Below are 18166 nucleotides of genomic sequence, written 5' to 3' on the forward strand. Positions count from 1 at the left end.
AATGGTCAAATTAACTCAGATCCTGCAAAAAGAAGTTCATATACAGAGCTTGATCCCTCCTTTTTCACACTCCGGTATTCTATAGCCTAAACATATATCTTGATGCAAAATCACTATGGGCAAACTTCACTTTGAAAACTTGTGTGAGGTTTCTTTCAGTGAGGAGTTAGGACTTTTGTTTCTTTTTTTAAAAAAAGAAGAGGAGTTGTGTTCAGACAGGTGCCAGCTTAGGCTGTTACGATCTTTGTACCCGTTATCTGAAGACACGTTCCAACCAAGAGCATTGCATTATTTCAGATTATTATCTGAGGTAAATCATGGGAAGGTACTAATATATCATCAGCTAGGTCACAAGGTTATTTGGGGCTCCTTTGTTCCTGGCCGTCTCTGTTAATTATTCCAACGTGCTCTTGACCTGTCCTGATTCCACATATTCAGGACTCTGGAACTTGCGTATTTTTCCCTTTCAGAGCTGCAGCCCAGCCACTTAAATTGAAAGGAAACACTCTGCAAACAGCTGACTTCAGCAGCTGGAGGAGATGTCATGTGACCTGAAATAAACAAGAGTGAAAGAAGATTCCTCACTGCCTGCCTGTGGTGAGAAAGTGGAGGAAAAGTCTCGTTCTAAAAACTGATTTCAGTCCTCGTGCACCCCAATTCATAATTCACAGGAAGAGGTGAAGACTCCTAGGACATCAAGTGACCATATCAGGTAGGCTCTCCTCCTTAAGACAGCTCGTTTTCCCCTCACACCCCACATCTCCCCACATAATCCTTGATCCCTCGGGTATAATGTTATATTATTGATATAGCTCAATCCCATGCACGTTTATTTATGCAGAACTAAGTCCTGCTGTATTTAGTGGGGCTTCCTGCCAGGAATAGGTTCATGGGGTTGCAGCCTGAAGCACTCTTATCCAACAAGGGATGTAAGAGGCAGACACAATGGCTTGCCTGAGCAGGTTGAAGGGGGAAGAATGTACATAGTTCAGTAGTTCCCAAAGTGGACGGTATATCACACTATCCCCTCTTGTAATTCCCAGCCACTGACATTTAGAGGCATACTTCCTCCAATAGGAGAAGTGGAACGTAAACATCTAGCAGCCACTGACGGCAGATCCTATTTTCCGGGGGCAGCCCTCGATTTACAGAAGCCGTCCCGGTTTCTGATTTGATCCCAGAATGTCCCGTTTCCCTTAAGACGTCCCTGGTTTCATTTTAGAAATGTTGGAGGGTATGGTAGGACATCCCTGCTTTCATAAGAGAAATGTTGGAGGCAGTGCCGGATTTATGTATAAGCTAAACAATCTATAGCTTAGGGCCCCAGTCTCTTGCCCCCCCCCCAATTTCACTATTAATATGCTTCTTCTTAATTGTATTTCAGTTCAACAATTACAGTGGTACCTCGGGTTACATACGCTTCAGGTTACATACGCTTTAGGTTACAGACTCCACTAACCCAAAAATAGTGCTTCAGGTTAAGAACTTTGCTTCAGGATGAGAACAGAAATCGTGTTCCGGTGGCGCGGCAGCAGCAGGAGGACCCATTAGCTAAAGTGGTGCTTCAGGTTAAGAGCAGTTTCAGGTTAAGAACGGACCTCCGGAACGAATTAAGTACTTAACCCGAGGTACCACTGTACTTTGATAAAATACAAATTTTGTTATGTGCAAATGACTTTAGATACCTATTAGGTCCATAAATTACCATATATCATATATTCAGCGCACAAAAAAGCGACAAATTGTTGTTGACGAAGGACAGCTGGACATATAAAGGGCCCCATTACCTTCAGTAGCTTAGTGCCTCATCAAACCTAAACCTGGTCCTGGTTGGAGGGCAGGGGGAAGCATTATCCACGACAAGTTTATTCCTGCATTGAGGGCATGGGAGTCCCCTCTGTGAATGTGTGGTGGACCACTTCCTATGCTTGATCTCAAAGGCTGTGGTGTGGAGTCTCATCCTGCCTCTCCCTATAAAATATCTAGGTGAGATAAAGTGGTTTCTGTGGAACCAGATATGTGTGTAACATGCTATCTGTGAAGCATCAAGAGGAAGGATAGCCAGTGGACATTTCTGATCTGCCTCACCAGCCCTTGTTGTTTCTCATCCATCCAAAGTCCTTCCTGTTGCACAGACTCAGCACTTCTTCCTTGGGAAGATTGTGTCATCACTGATATTCCTCCCATTGAATCTTTCACAGGCTGTCTTTGCCTCCAAGCTCCTGGACTCCTTCCTGAAATTCTGGCCAGCATCTCTATCTGTTGACTTCCTTCTTGTGACAAGCATGGACCCCAGAGGTCTACGGTTCTTCGTCCTCTTCCCCATCGTGTTTGCCTCTGTCCAGCTGTGTGGTAATCTCTGCTTATGAGAAGTATCAGATAGATAGATAGATAGATAGATAGATAGATAGATAGATAGAAGGAGTGTGGTGGAGTCTCCTTCTTTGGAGGTCTTTAAGCAGAGGCTTGACAACCATATGTCAGGAGTGCTCTGATGGTGTTTCCTGCTTGGCAGGGGGTTGGACTCGATGGCCCTTGTGGTCTCTTCCAACTCTATGATTCTATAGATAGATAGATAGATAGATAGATAGATAGATAGATGATTGATAGATAGATGATCGATAGATGATAGATAGATAGATGATATATATAGATAGATATAGTTTGCAAATTGCTTTTCCCTCTCACTGAAATTTTTAAAAAACATGAACAAGATTCACATTATGATGTATAACTACTGAGGATGTATAAGACAAGGTTCTTACAGCCATAGCTGTCAACGTTTTTTAAAGGGAAATTCCCTTATTCTGAATAGGATCATAGCTGTCAACCTTCCCTTTTTTTGTGGGAAATTCCCTTATTCCAGCGCCGCTTCCTGCTGCTATCCTGGATTGTTAGATATCCCGTGGACTGTCCCTGGGACAGGTGAGGCTGCTGATCCCTTATTTTCAAATCTGAAAGTTGACAGCTATGAATAGGATTCCTCGCAAGAAAAGGGAAAAGTTGACAGCTATGCTTTACAGCAGAATGTAGAAGAGAATCAGAATGAAGGTGGAGAATCTGTCACGCTGATATGGGAAAAGTTTTTACCTTAATGAGGAAGGGTCAGGGCAAGATTCACCCCATGCATTTAAAGCACATTCAACACATCTTCAAAGTTCATGACCCCCACCCACCCGGGCAAGAATGCTGGGAACTGTAGTTTCCCCCTCTCAGAGACACAAGTTGGCTTCATTGCAGGGGGTTGGACTAGAACTCTATGATTCTATGAATTGCCAGAACCCTTAATATAAACTACAGTTCCCACAGTTCTTTGGGGGAAGTCATGTGTTTTAAAGCAGCCACATTTGCGATCCTGTTTTGTTCTTCTCTCGGGTCAGAAATTTCTGCAGGAAATTCTGATCGCATCAGGTCTTTGAACGCGGAGCTCCTGAAAGTGGCAGAGGATGCGTCTGAGGAGCCGAACCCCAGTGTTTACCTGGCCCTGCGGCTGTCTAACGACCACAACTTGCAGAAGGAGAGCCAGTACCTCCAGCGCCTGAAAGATGCTTTTCAGCCCAATGCCAGCGCGTATGTTTAGCACAGGGTTTTGGTGATGGGGAATTTTGCAGCATGAGGGCCAGAGGCAGAAGGGGGTGGGGCAATGAATGTACATTGCTGGAAACCACAGAAGAGGAAAGTCCTCTTGGGATCAGGTCCCGCTTGCAGGTTTCACATATGGGTACAGTCATACCTCATGTTACATCCGCTTCATGTTACATTCTTTCAGGTTATGTCCCGCGGCAACCCGGAAGTACCGGAAAGGGTTACTTTCGGGTTTCGCCGCTTGCGCATGCTCAGAAGCTCAAAATGACATCATGCACAGAAGCGGCGAATCACAACCCACGCATGCGCAGACGCACTTCTGTGGGTTGCATTCTTTTCATGTTGTGAACGGGCCTCCGGAACGGATCCCGTTTGCAACCAGAAGTACCACTGTATCTATGTATCCTGCTATGAGAACAGGATGCTGGGCTGGACGGGCCACTGGCCTGATGCAACCAGCAAGAAAATCTTAATCTCAGGGTTATGGGTTCGGGTCCCATGCTGGGCAAAAAGATTCCTGCATTGTAGGGGGTTGGACTGGATGAACCTCGTGGTCCCTTCCAACTCTACCATTCTATGATATATTAGTTCAGTATACTCTTGCATTCCAACAAAGCAACATCAAGCAAGCAAGCAGACAGACAGGCCCACCCCATTCCAAGCATCTTACAATCTGAGTTTTGACAGTGTGGGAGACAACAGAGGGGAAGAAGGGGAGAGGGTGAGGGTTACAATCAGGTCTTCATTTAAAATACAGTGGTACCTCTGGTTACATACTTAATTCGTTCCGGAGGTCCGTTCTTAACCTGAAATTGTTCTTAACCTGAAGCACCACTTTAGCTAATGGGGCCTCCCGCCACTGCCGCACCGCGGAAGCGCAATTTCTGTTCTCATCCTGAAGCAAAGTTCTTAACCCAAGGTACTATTTCTGGGTTAGCGGAGTCTGTAACTTGAAGCGTATGTAACCTGAAGTGTATGTAACCTGAGGTACCACTGTATAGCAATAACACCACCATTATTATGCCAGTGAATGTAAATTTTATTATGAATGAGCATCCTAATTCTAGACAAAACAGAGAGAGCTGGTGGTGGTGCCATGGTTCGTCTGCTCTACAGTGGTACCTCAGGTTAAGTACTTAATTCGTTCCGGAGGTCTGTACTTAACCTGAAACTGTTCTTAACCTGAAGACCACTTTAGTTAATGGGGCCTCCTGCCACGCCGCCGGAGCACTATTTCTGTTCTCATCCTGAAGCAAAGTGCTTAACCTGAAGCACTATTTCTGGGTTAGCGGAGTCTGTAACCTGGAGCGTGTGTAACCTGAAGCGTATGTAACCTGAAGCATATGTAACCTGAAGCGTATGTAACTCGAGGTACCACTGTACTAGGAAATGGGAGGCTGGGGTTCAAATCCCCGCTCAGCCACAAAGCTCACTGGGTGATGTTGGCCCAGTCAGGCACTCTCAGCCTAACCTACCTCGCAAGGTTGTTGTGTGGGGAGAGCCGTGTACACAACCTTCAGCCCCTTAGAGAAAAAGGTGGGCTCTGAACGCAATAAAACACGGTTTCCCAAACTTAGGTATCCAGCCGCTGTTGGACTACAACTCCCATCCTCGCTAGCTAGCAGGACCAGCAGTCAGGGTGTGATGGGATTTGTAGTCCAGAAACAGCTGGAGACACAAGCTTGGGAAGCCCCGTAATAAAATTGAACTGGATAAATGAAGTTAAACCTGGAGAAGGCCTAGCCTGGCTGCATGGGAGGGGCTAACGGCATGGCTATTCTGACTTCTTCCAATCCAGCTCTCTGACTCCAGTCCGCTACCATGAGCATCCTAGCACAGGTCAGCTGGCCCTGTACCTCCTTGCGCTGCGGGCCGCCTGCCACGACATGGAGGCACTTGAAGGGAGGCAGCTGGTGACACAGCTTAAGCTTCACTTGAACAAGGAAAAGGCGCAGATAGGTAAGGTTCAAGGCGATGGCAACAAAGTTTCTTTGCTGCGTTCACTGTTTTTCGGCAAGAGATGCTGACTAGGAACCGCTTTCTCCCCGACTGGGAAGATCACACTATCAGACTGAGCTGTACACACCTTTCAGAGGTGTCCCTGGGGCTCCTCTGGGTGGCATGTTTATTGTTTTCTTAGAGCGGGTGGTGCCGTGGGTTAAACCACAGAGCCTAGGACTTGCCGATCAGAAGGTTGGCGGTTCGAATCCCCGCGACGGGGTGAGTGCCCATTGCTTGATCCCAGCTCCTGCCAACCTAGTAGTTCAAAAGCATGTCAAAGTGCAAGTAGATAAATAGGTACTGCTCCGGCGGGAAGGTAAATAGCATTTCCGTGCGCTGCTCTGGTTCGCCAGAAGTGGCTTAGTCATGCTAGCCACATGACCTGGAAGCTGTATGCCAGCTCCCTCAGCCAATAAAGCGAGATGAGCGCAGCAACCCCAGAGTCTGCCACGACTGGACCTAATGGTCAGGGGTCCCTTTACTTTTTACCTTCAGCCAAATGCATAAATGAAGTACATTAAAAAACACGACACACAAGGGAAAAGGGATGGCGAGGGAAGGGGGGGGGGAGGAATAATCAAACTAAGGCACTAGTTCTTTTCTTTTTTTAAAACCAATTAATTTTTATTCACTTTCCAAATTTATAATGCATCAATGCCAAATTAAAACTAATATAATACCATTTTTTCAAAAACTGGCTCCCTTTCTCAGATATTTCTTCCCCTATTACACACTTATTTATCTCTAATTAACTTCCATTTTTAAAAACAAATACAGTCGTACCTTGGCTCCCGAGCATCTTGTGAGTCGAACCTTTTGGCTTTTTCCGGTTTGTGAACATTCTTTGGAAGCCGAACATACGACGCAGCTTCCGATTGGCTGCAGGAGCTTCCTGCAGCTTCCTGCAGCCAATCGGAAGTTGTGCCTTGGTTTTTGAACGTTTTGGAAGTTGAGCGGAGTTCCGGAACGGATTCCGTTCGACTTCCGAGGTACCACCAGATCCTTAACCCTCAGATATCCCTTTACCAACTCCTGCATATAGATTAGGGTGGGGGAAATTAACTCAAGCTCCTGTTCATAAGCAGTTGTTCTTATTATGCCCCCTGGGACAGGTCAGGGGTAGAAGGTGCCTGATGGAGCTGGTCTTTTAGGGCATCTAAGTTGAAAATAGCAAATAAACAAGAAATGGTGGGATTTAGTTCATATACTTATTTTGTAAAATTTATATGCTGGATTTTTGAAAGCAACAACAACCTAAAAGCAGTTTACAAAGAGAAAAAAACAGTAAAATTATCAGTTAAAACAAAAAGCTTAAAAACTTTCAAAATAAAAAATCTGCAATAATGTAAAACATACAACAACATTCTACGTGTCTGGGTAGGCTGATCCAAAAATGCTTTTAGCAGGTGCCAAAAAGAGCACAATGAAGGCGCCTGCGTGGTGTCAAGTGGCAAGGAGTTCCAGTGTGTAGGTGCTGCCACATTAAAAAACTGGTTGAATGAAAGCAAGTGTTGGAAGTCTGAATTAGGGGCAAGCACTTAAGGAGAGGTTTTGCCAGCATCTGGAAGCCCCAGAGCAGGGCTTCATAGGCTAAAGGTCAGCAGGGAGCTGGGTAATTAATTACGGCAGAAAAGGCAGACTTACCCATTGGTCTTTCTCCTCCTGCACCCAGGCCATAAGGACACAGGACACCCCATCACCAACTACTACCAGTACAGCTTGGGGGTCTTAGCCTTGTGTATTCACCGCAAGAAGATCGACGAGCATGTGATCCGCAAGCTCTTGCACGCAGAGGAGCAGGGACGATTTGTGCTCCACAACAAGCACTCTGTGGGTACGTGCTGCCCACTTTGCACACAAGTCCACTCAGGTTTCTAGATCTCAACTGTTTTCTGCCCTGTTTGGGGGGGGTTGATGCCTTGCAGCTTTAATCATCTGTGCGGCTTCTGGTTGGGGGCAGCAAGTAGGAGGGAATGACCCATTTTAATCCGGTTTACAAGAGTTGGTTTTTTTACTGCTGGTGAATGACTAATAATGATGATGATGAATATTTATTTAAATCCCATCCATCTGGCTAGGTTTCCCCAGCCACTCTGGGTGGTTCACAACAGAATATTAAAAACACGACAAAACATCAAACATAAAAAAACTTCCCTAAACAGGGGTGCCTTCAGATGTCTTCTAAAAGTCAGGTAGTTGTTTATTTCCTTGACATCTGATGGTAGGGCGTTCCACAGGGTGGGCGCCACCACCGAGAAGGCCCTCTGCCTGGTTCCCTGTAACCTCACTTCTCACAGTGAGGGAACCACCAGAAGGCACTTGGAGCTGGACCTCAGTGTCCAGGCTGAACAATGGGGGTGGAGACACTCCTTCAGATATATATTATTGTTAGTAATAGTAGTATACTATCCCATACCCGCAGGTCTCAGGGTGGCCTTCAAGTATATATTATTATTGGTAGCAGCAGCAGCAGCAGCAGCAGCAGCAGTAGTAGTAGTTTACTATCCTATACCTGCAAGTCTCAGGTAAGTTACAGCATAAGCCACAAAATAAAAACACAAACTACATTATAAAAACAAAAACATCCCAAGAACTTCCCCAACACATTTTAAAAGGCCATTGGATGTTAATCAGCCAAAGTCCTGGTTAAGGAGGAACATTTTTGCCTGGTGCCCAAAGTTGTATAATTAAGGCGCCAGTTGAACCTCCCTGGGGAGAGCATTCCACAAACAGAGCCACTGCAGAAAAGGCCCTTTCTCGTGTTGCCACCTTCCAGACCTTTTGTGGAGGAGGCACGCCAAGAAGGGCTGCTCCGGGGCTCTGTGCCCATTTCCCCTGTAGCAACCTGGCTGTCTTCCCTGGGACCAGCCCTACCGTTAGACAGAGTGGGGCATTGCCTGAGGTGGCAAGGGGCATGGAGTGGTGATTAGCTGTTGTGAGGACAGAGGTATGGAGAAGCAGGGGGCACCGTGGGTATGGAAAATGGGTGGCGGTGTTCAGTGGTAGAGCACCTGCTGTGCTTGCAGATGGTCCTGGGTTCAATTGCCCACATCTCCAGGTAGGGCTGGGAGAGACTCCCAGAGCTGCTGCTGGTCAGTGTAGACAGTATTGAGCTAGGTGGATCGATGGAGCAAGCCATGCGAAGGATGTAGGCATGTGTTTGGGACTGGCGGGTCAGCTCTCCTCTTCATGGCTGTTTTAACCTTGCTCACCCAGACACAGAGGCGATGGGAGGTCTGGCCTTTGCCTGCTTGGAACGAGCCACCTTCTACAGGCCAGAGCTGGTGGCAAACCTCAGCCAGGCTGTGCAGAGAGTCAAGCGGAAGATACTGCAGGCCAAGACTGCAGAAGGGGCTTTTGGCAATGTCGACAGCAGCCCCCTGGCCACACAGGTGAGGAGGACTCTGCAGGCAAAGTGGAGGGATGGCAATTCTCACATTTACTATTTTGTAGCTCTTGCTAAGCCATTTTCTTCTCTGTAACCACGAGGTGGAAACTTGAAGGATCTCTCTACTAGTGGGCATGGCCCATTAGAGCACTGCCCCACCAACCTCCCTCTGCCCTCGCCCAGCCCCCACCTGCCTGGCCTCTTATATACAGTGGTACCTCGGGTTAATTACTTAATTCGTTCTGGAGGTCTGTTCTTAACCTGAAACTGTTCTTAACCTGAAGCACCACTTTAGCTAATGGGGCCTTCTGCTGCTGCCACGCCACCAGAGCACGATTTCTGTTCTCATCCTGAAGCAAAGTTCTTAACCTGAAGCACTATTTCTGGGCTAGCGGAGTCTGTAACCTGAAGCGTATGTAACCTGAAGTGTATGTAACCCGAGGTGCCACTGTACAAGCAACCAGGAGGTAGCTGAGCCTCTCTGCTTCCTCCTCCTCTGTAGTCGCAGAACTCAACAAGTAGGAGGGAACAAAGCTAGGGTGAACTGGCTCCTCCTGTCATTGGCTCTGGTGCCACCTACTGCTGGTCTCCTTACCTTCTGCCCCATCAGCCCCAGTCACCTCTGGAGTTCCTTTCCTGTTGCGTCCCATTCCAGAATCTGATTCTCTCCACTTGGTTCTATGGTTTTTTCCAAACGCAACGCGCAGTGCTGAAGAGGCAAGTCTTTTTTCCCCAATCTGAGGTTGAAGACCTTGGCTAGGGAATGGCTTGCCTCTTCAGAACAGAATGGAAACCACTGCGGAACGTCCGGCTGATGGGCATTTCCCTTCTAGCTTGGCCAGGATTTCAATGCCAGCAGGCCACTGGTAGCCTCTTCTACCGTAGGTGGGAATGCAAGAACTAACATAAAGGCACTTTTCTTCAGTCTCTGATGCCTTTTCCATCTCTTTGCGATTCAGTTCCTCATTGCTACGGGGATGAACCCAGAGTGTCCCGAGGCTGTTGCAACCCTGATTCGAAGCCTGGAGCGAGGAGATTTCCAAAACGCCCTCATCAAGTCTCAGTTGCTGCCTGCCCTGCATGGCAAGAGTTACCTGGATGTCGCCAGGATGGTGTGCCAAGCTGAGAGAGGTAGCGGGGGGGGGGGAGAAAAGAGGATGTTGCAAAGGAGTAGTGGGGACGCAGTCAAGCCAGGGTAGACTGGCTCCAGTCAAGCCAGGGTAGAGCTGCGACCATAGAGGGGGACCAGATCCAGAACTGGCCTCTGCGGGCCATTTTGACAGGTGCGAAGGGCTGCCTACATGTAAGTTGCCTGACATCAAGTCACACAATCAGGCACAGGTTTGTCCCAGCAAAAGAAGGAAGGATGCAAAAACTTACAAAATATGCAGAAATGGCAAAACTTACTGGAAAAATAAGAAATCAAAGCAACCAATTTTTTTAATAAAAGAATAGAAATGGTTTATTGAATATTTACTAATAATCTGTAAACAGATAAGAACACTGGCAGGATTATTGTAATACGCTGCAGTTTTCTAAGAGGATATATTTAAAGTAGATGAATTAATGAGTAAATTAATTTGGAATATGCAGAAAAGATAAAAAAATTAATTTAAGGAACCGCAGAAAGAGGGGGGAGGAAGTCGAGTTTCAAAATGTTAAAATGATGGTTAAAATCATTGACATGTGTAAAACTGAAAATCATAAATAAAATAACTATTATTATTTTAAAAAAAGATCAGACACAGGCTTAGCTCCATTCTTAGCAATGTAGCTTCCACAGCGCTGAGACCGGCGAGAAGCTTCTGCCTGCTGCCATTAAAAGACCTATAAGCAAAGACTTCTCTGTGATCTTAGTGCTGTGGTGCTAAGCACGAAGGTCGGAAATAACAGCTCCCTGATGTCTCATCTTAGCTCTTAGTGCTTAGATTGGAGGCAGCAGATCTCTGTGCCTGGAGCTGCGGAATTCGCTCCTCCAAGAAGCAATGATGGCCACCAGCTCAGATGGCTTTAAAAGACAAATTTATAAAGGAAAAGGCTGTCGGCAGCTACTAGCCAGGAGGGCTGTGTACTACCTCTGCTGTCCGAAATATGGGAATCACATTCTGTGCTGTGCTCAGGTCCTGCTTGTCACCTTCCCAGCTTTCCCGGCCCAGCAGTTCACTTCTTATGTCTTTATGACAACCTGCATAATCACTTTGCTGCCAGCCAAAAAACAAGCCGAGGTTTCACCTGAGCATACACAGAGGGCCTCTTGCTCCCCCTCTGAGATTAAAGAGGCAGGGTTCTCAGGGTACCACTTGAAGGCCAGAGGGGGGAAGAGGGACACCTGTGGGGAGGTGGAACACACCTGGAAAGGGTCCAAAACAGCATCACCAATGATGCAGAAATGATAGGGTCCACCAGGAGCTTAGCCTATACAGTGGTACCTCGGGTTAAGTACTTAATTCGTTCCGGAGGTCCGTACTTAACCTGAAACTGTTCTTAACCTGAAGCACCACTTTAGCTAATGGGGCCTCCTGCTGCGCTGCCAGAGCACAATTTCTGTTCTCATCCTGAAGCAAAGTTCTTAACCTGAAGCACTATTTCTGGGTTAGCGGAGTCTGTAACCTGAAGCGTATGTAACCTGAAGCGTATGTAACCTGAGGTACCACTGTACTCGAGTAGGACCCTGGCAGAGACACATGCCCGACTGGCATGTTCCCTCCCTCCTGGTCGATCGTTCGGGAGCTTCAAAAGCTTTCTTCTGCCCGAACATCACAGCGACCGATGCCAACAGACATCGGTAGACTTAGGGATCCGCAGAGTCTTCGCAGCTTGCGTAACAGACCTCATCATCTCAGCATTTTGCTAATCTACTTTATTTACATATCAACACACAGTGAGCACTGCAACATGGCTCCCTCTCTCTCTAGCATCAGACAGCAAAGAGAAAAAGAACAGAGGACAATAGCCCCCCCTTCACGGAACACAGTAACACAAACATTGTGTCTCTGTTACTTCCCACTCTGTGGAGTCAAAACATACACTGTCATGTGATAGACAACAATCCCATGACTGCAATCATGGAGCAGGAATTCTAACAGAACACACCTGGGAAGGGTCCAAAATGGCATCACCAATGACGCAGAAATGGTAAGGTCCACCAGGAACCAGCCTGACTCCTGATGCACCCTCAAACTTTGTTTCCTTCCGTGCAGGTGGTTTGAATTTTGTCACCTCCTCTCCCAGGCTGGAGCCGCCCACCGGGAGTAGGCCAAGCATCCGTGTCGAGCTGCTTGTGAAGCAGCCACCTCTTCGCGTGCCGTTGTACAGACACGTCGTCAGAGTTCCTCTCGGCTCCTCTCTGCTGGACGTGCTGAAAGTTGCAGAGATGCTGAACACCCCTAAGCGCTTTACGTGAGGCTACTTCCATCTTCATTTGCTTTGGCAGGTGTTATAGAGGGGGTGGGGGCAGTGGAGGTACAGGAACTGAGGTAGCTGCCCTCCACTGAGGCAGACCACAGGTCCATCCAGCCCAATACTGCCAGCACTGTCTGGCAGTGACTCTCCAAGGTTTCAGACAGGGGTGATTCATAGTCCTACCTGGAGATGCTATGGTGTGGGGCGGGGTTTGAACCCGGGACCTTCCTCATGCATTGTTTTTAGTTTTTATTTACAGTCGTGCCTTGGTTCTTGAACAGAATGCGTTCTGGGATTCCGTTCGATTCCCGGGAATGCGTTCCGGGAACCATTCAAAAATCGATGCACGGCTTCCGATTGGTTGCAGGAGCATCCTGCAGCCAATCAGAAGCTGTACCGGATGTTCAGCTTCCAAAAATCATTCAAAAACCAGAACACACACTTCCGGGTTTCGATTGTTTGGGAGCCGATTTCTATGGAGCTAAGGTGTTTGAGATCCAACGTATGACTGTAGGTGTGTATGCTGTTTTTTGTGGGAGTTTCTTAATTGTTTATTTACTTAAGAAAGAACCTACACTTCAATAACATACAAGATGAAAGAAAGGCAGTATAACAAAATAGAAATTAAACATACAGTACACACAAATTTCTGTCGTTTCATTCAAAAGAATTATTGTTGGCATTGTTGTTGGGAATGGGGATAGCAAACCCCCCTCCCCAATTTTAATTATTTGATTTTGTTATCTATAATGATACGAAAATTAAATTTAATTTTATTGCTGTTTTCACTGTATATCACCTTGAGCCAATTGTGTAGAAGGTTACTGATTTTACTTATGGGTTTGTTTCAGAAAAATTATACACCCCTTGCTTGCAAGAAAACACACCCTCAAAACGATTTCTAATTAATACGTTGATAATGATATTAATAATATAATAAAGCAATCACAGCGCTGTGATTAATAATATAATAAAGCAATGCCTACTAGCTGGCTGTTCTGCCTTCCCTTATCTCTGCCTCTGAAGACAATTTGATAGCAATCACAAATGCAGAGAGGGATCTTTTATTACGATTATTTATTATTTATTAATTATTATTATACTGCCTTATACCCGGAGATCTCAGGGCGGTTCACAGAAAAGATCACAACAAATGTAATCAGAATAAAAAACACACCCAATAACACCCCTCCAGAAAAGAGCTACATTTTAAAAGGGCATAGGGTGTGAAGGAGGTAAACCAAAGGCCTGGTTAAAAAGGAACATTTTTGCCTGGCATCTAAAGGTATGTAATGGGGGCATAGCTGTCAAGTGTCCCTTATTTGAAGGGACAGTCCCTTATTCCAGCGCCATGTCCCGCTGCTGTCCCTTATTGATGGATGTCCCTTAAATGATGTCCCTTAAATTTCAAAGGAAGCAGCTCCTCTCCCTCCCTCCCTGTTGGCCAGGGAGGAGGGAGGCTCCAACTGTGTTGCTTGGCTGTGTTGCTCACCCAATAAGAAGTCTAAGAACGACTGGGGGGTGGAGCTTGTATGCCTTTTGTGTGGCTAGTTAATGCAAGCTGAGGGGTGTTTTGAATGCTGGACGCCATTTTGTTGCACGTTCTGCTGCAAACTTTGCAGTGCAAAGCCAGGTCAGGGAGCCATCTTAAGTTGAGGCTGCATAGGCCTTGTGGTGCATGTGATTCAGATTCTATTCAGTTGAACCTCTGGTTACAAAGTTGGTTGGACAGTGTTCTTGAAGCTACCCAGCATGAGTTTGACCAGACTGCAGGAGGACAGGAAGACTGGAGTGCCTGGAAAAGGTGAGGCTGCAGGTCCCTTATTTTGGCTGCTGGTCCCTTATTTTCAAGGCTGCTGGTCCCTTATTTTCAAATCTGTAAGTTGACAGCTATGAATGGAGGCGCCAGGTGAACTTCCTTGGGGAGAGCATGCCACAGACAGGGAGCCACTGCAGAGAAGGCCCCATTCTCGTGTTGCCGCCCTCCGCACCTCTCGAGGAGGAGGCACACGAAGAAGGGCCTCAGAAGATGATTTCAGGATCTGGGTAGGTTCAAATGCTTGGATTGCAAGTTTCCCACATGCAAACTGTTCAGCCACTGTGAGAACAGGGTGCTGAGAAGGGAGGTCTCTGGCCTGGTCCAGAACGGTTCTTCCATTGTTCCTACACCTGCTCATTCCTCAGCAATTCATGACACTTCTTCCTTCTTTTGCTAAACAGGTTTGAGACCCAGAAGACGCTGTCTGGCCCTCTGCTGACCTCAGTGATGGGGGTGAAGCCTCGGGAAGGGGAACGCAAGTACTGGAAGGTTCTCCGAGCTCCAAACACTGCCCTGGAGCAAGGTGAGTGATAGAAGCCCAGCAGCAAAGGAGACCTTTGTCCTATCTCTGGGGCGGGGAGGGAGGGATTGGCTTGGACCAGGCTTTGCCAACCCGGTGCTCTCTGGGTTGTAGCTTTGGGCTACAAATCCCATCAGCCTCAGCTAGCATCACCAATTCCGGCTCTAAACCATTCCCTAGGCTTTGTCCCCACAATTCCAAGCCTGGTTTACACCCTTAGGGACTAAATAATATGCCTGTGCTGAGGGTATTAATTTGAGGGCATAGATTCTCTTGGCAGAGCCTTAAAGGTAAAGGGACCCCTGACTATTAGGTCCAGTTGTGGCCGACTCTGGGGTTACGGCGCTCATCTCGCTTTATTGGCCGAGGGAGCGGGCATATAGCTTCCAGGTCATGTAGCCAGCATGACTAAGCCGCTTCTGGCGAACCAGAGCAGCGCATGGAAACGCCGTTTACCTTCCCGCCAGAGTGGTACCTATTTATCTACTTGCACTTTGACGTGCTTTCGAACTGCTAGGTTAGCAGAGCAGGGACCGAGCAAAGGGAGCTCACCCCAGCGCGGGGATTCGAACCGCCAACCTTCTGATCGGCAAGTCCTAGGCTCTGTGGTTTAACCCACAGCGCCACCCGTGTCCAGAGCCTTACCCTACATCAATTTCTCTGCTTGGGTGTTGCAATTATCGAAGGGCAGTTGAATATATATAGTTTTAATTCTATCCAGGTTTAATTGTTTTTTAATTATTGTATCTCCCCCCCCCCCCGGTGTTTTAGCTGTTATTATTTTAGCTGTAAGCCACCTTGAGTTAGGGGGAAAGGAAGGGTGTTATTATTAGTAGTACAGTGGTACCTCGGGTTAAGAACTGAATTCGTTCTGGAGGTCCATTCTTAACCTGAAACTGTTCTTAACCTGAGGTACTTTAGCTAATGGGGCCTCCCACTGCCGCCGCGCAATTTCTTTTCTCATCCTGAAGCAAAGTTCTTAACCCGAGGTTCTATTTCTAGGTTAGCGGAGTCTGTAACCTGAAGTGTCTGTAACCCGAGGTACCACTGTAGTAGTAGTAGTAGTAGTAGTAGTAGTATTACAGTAGTACCTTGGAAGGCGAACAGAATCCGTTCCAGAAGTCCATTCGACTTCCAAACATTCGTAAACCAAGGCATGGCTTCCGATTGGCTGCAGGAAGCTCCTGCAGTCAATCGGAAGCCGTGGAAGCCCCGTCAGATGTTCAACTTCCACAGAACGTTCATAAACAGGAACACTCACTTCCGGGTTTGCAGTGTTTGGGAGCCAAAACGGATGAGTACCAAGGCGTTCGGGTATGGTATGGTATGGTATGGTATGGTATGGTATGGTATGGTATGGTATTGTATTGTATTGTATTGTATTGTATTGTATTGTATTGTATTGTATTGTTAATGCACACAGCATTGGCCTTGCATAGCCAGCAGATTTAATTCAGTCTTGAGCTTTGTTGCATTTCCAGAAGGCGATGAAGGTGGCTTGGATGTTACAGGCACTGAGAGGTGGATGCATGAATGCATTCACTTCTGCTTGGAATGATTTATCTTCAAGCATATGTCTGCAAACCTAAGGTCTAGGAACTTAACGTTTTTATTTGAAAAACTGAGATTGTCAGGAGATGGAATTCTGCACTTTATTTCCCCACTCCCATATCATTGCAGCAAACCCAAAGTCCTGGGGAGGAGCATTTGGTCTTCGGAGTTCCTCTCTGTCCTTACAGCTTCATCTTTTGCCCTCCCGTTTTGCAGGTATTGCAGACTACATCCCACAAAACGAAGAAACCATCCTCTTCAAATTTAGCCCTTGGTAGAAACAGCCCACACTCTGATTGATTGGCTCTCTGCTATCTCTGCCTCAACTGGCTCGCAGGACACATAAAGACACCAGCACAGAGGGAGCAATGAAGAAATCATGAAACAACAATGGGACACAAGCTCTGCCCGAGGCATAATGGAGAACAGCAACAACTGATAGACATAATATATTACAAGGACAGGAAGAAACATTACAATCAGAATAATTGCCACACCCAGGAAGAACAAGAAGAGCGTTTGAATGCTTCACCTGTAGCTGTATAAATCATTTAATGTGCCAATACAAATGGAAGTCTTTAAAACTGCAGCTGGCGATATAAAGGATTGTTATTTTGACCAGAACGTAATTGGAATGCATAAGATTTTGGAACGCAGAAATGAAGTAAACCTTCAAATCATCAATTCTAGCACGCGGGAGATCACCTTAATTGTATAATTTGGCATCTCAGTGATTGGTATTATCAATTGTATTATAACTTGGCAATGTTAGAATGAGGCTAGTATTGGATTATTGTAATTGAAAACTAATAAAAATTATTTTCCATTCTTTTACAGTAATTCTTTTGGACTTCCACCCAACATTCCATGACAGTTCTTTGTACATTTCAATTAGCTGCACATGTAGTAATATCTTCGGCTTATTTTCAACCTTCTCATATCCTTTATATTATCAACTGCTAGTCAGAAGATATCCCCTACTTGTATTTAAGATTGAATTTTTGTAAATATTCCCCTAAATACTCCCACTCACTCCTTGTCTGATTCATCATCTACATTTCTTATTTTGGGTGTCATATTTGCAAACTTAGCATATTCAATGAGTTTGTTTAACCATTGTTCTTTCCCTGGGGTCTCTGTTTCCAGTATCTTGCGTATAATATCCTTGCAGCTGTTGTAGCATATAAGAATAAGTTACAGGCTTTTTTTGCTAACTCATTCCCATTTATACCAAGAAGGAATGCTTCTGGTTTTTTTAGGAAATGTAAATAATAATAAAAAATTTAGCTCGTTGTACACCAGAGCCTAGGGCTTGCCGATCAGAAGGTTGGCGGTTTGAATCCCCGTGACGGATGAGCTCCTGTTGCTCGGTCCCAGCTCCTGCCAACCTAGCAGTTCGAAAGCACGTCAAAGTGCAAGTAGATAAATAGGTACCGCTAAAGTGCAAGTAGATAAATAGATACCTGGGAAGGTAAACGGCGTTTCCATGCACTGTTCTGGTTTGCCAGAAGCGGCTTAGTCATGGTGGCCACATGACCTGGAAGCTGTACGCCGGCTCCCTCGGCCAATAAAGCGAGATGAGCGCCGCAACCCCAGAGTCGGCCACAACTGGACCTAATGGTCAGGGTCCCTTTACCTTTACACCATTTGCCCACTTGCATTTCTACCATAAGTGAAAAAAATATACCCTCAGCTTTGAGCTGCCGTGGGAAAAACACAAACAAACAAACACGCACGCACATTTATTTATTTAAATAAATAAATAAATAAATAAATAAATAAATAAATAAAGACAGACACACACATTTTAAAAACATGGATCCAGTCCGAAACTGCAATATCTTCCCAAGCCATCACGCTGCTGGCCTCTGCGCACAGGCGGCGGTGCGGGCGCAATTTT

At 46.2% G+C, this 18166-nt stretch overlaps 1 protein-coding gene across 1 annotated transcript; it reads left to right on the forward strand.

Annotated features, from left to right (window-relative positions):
* The first annotated feature begins 394 nt into the window (after positions 1-394).
* Positions 395-17097, forward strand: TCN2 (transcobalamin 2). Its single transcript, XM_081841978.1, has 10 exons — positions 395-712; positions 2202-2352; positions 3381-3570; positions 5384-5544; positions 7259-7420; positions 8803-8978; positions 9934-10105; positions 12175-12373; positions 14597-14718; positions 16483-17097. The coding sequence occupies exons 2-10, from the start codon at positions 2286-2288 to the stop codon at positions 16542-16544; spliced, it is 1311 nt and encodes a 436-aa protein (XP_081698104.1). The 5' UTR covers positions 395-712; positions 2202-2285; the 3' UTR covers positions 16545-17097.
* Positions 17098-18166: the final 1069 nt, after the last annotated feature.

The sequence above is a fragment of the Podarcis erhardii genome (genome assembly GCF_964252035.2).
Source record: "Podarcis erhardii genome assembly, chromosome: 15".
NCBI classification, from domain to species: domain Eukaryota; kingdom Metazoa; phylum Chordata; class Lepidosauria; order Squamata; family Lacertidae; genus Podarcis; species Podarcis erhardii.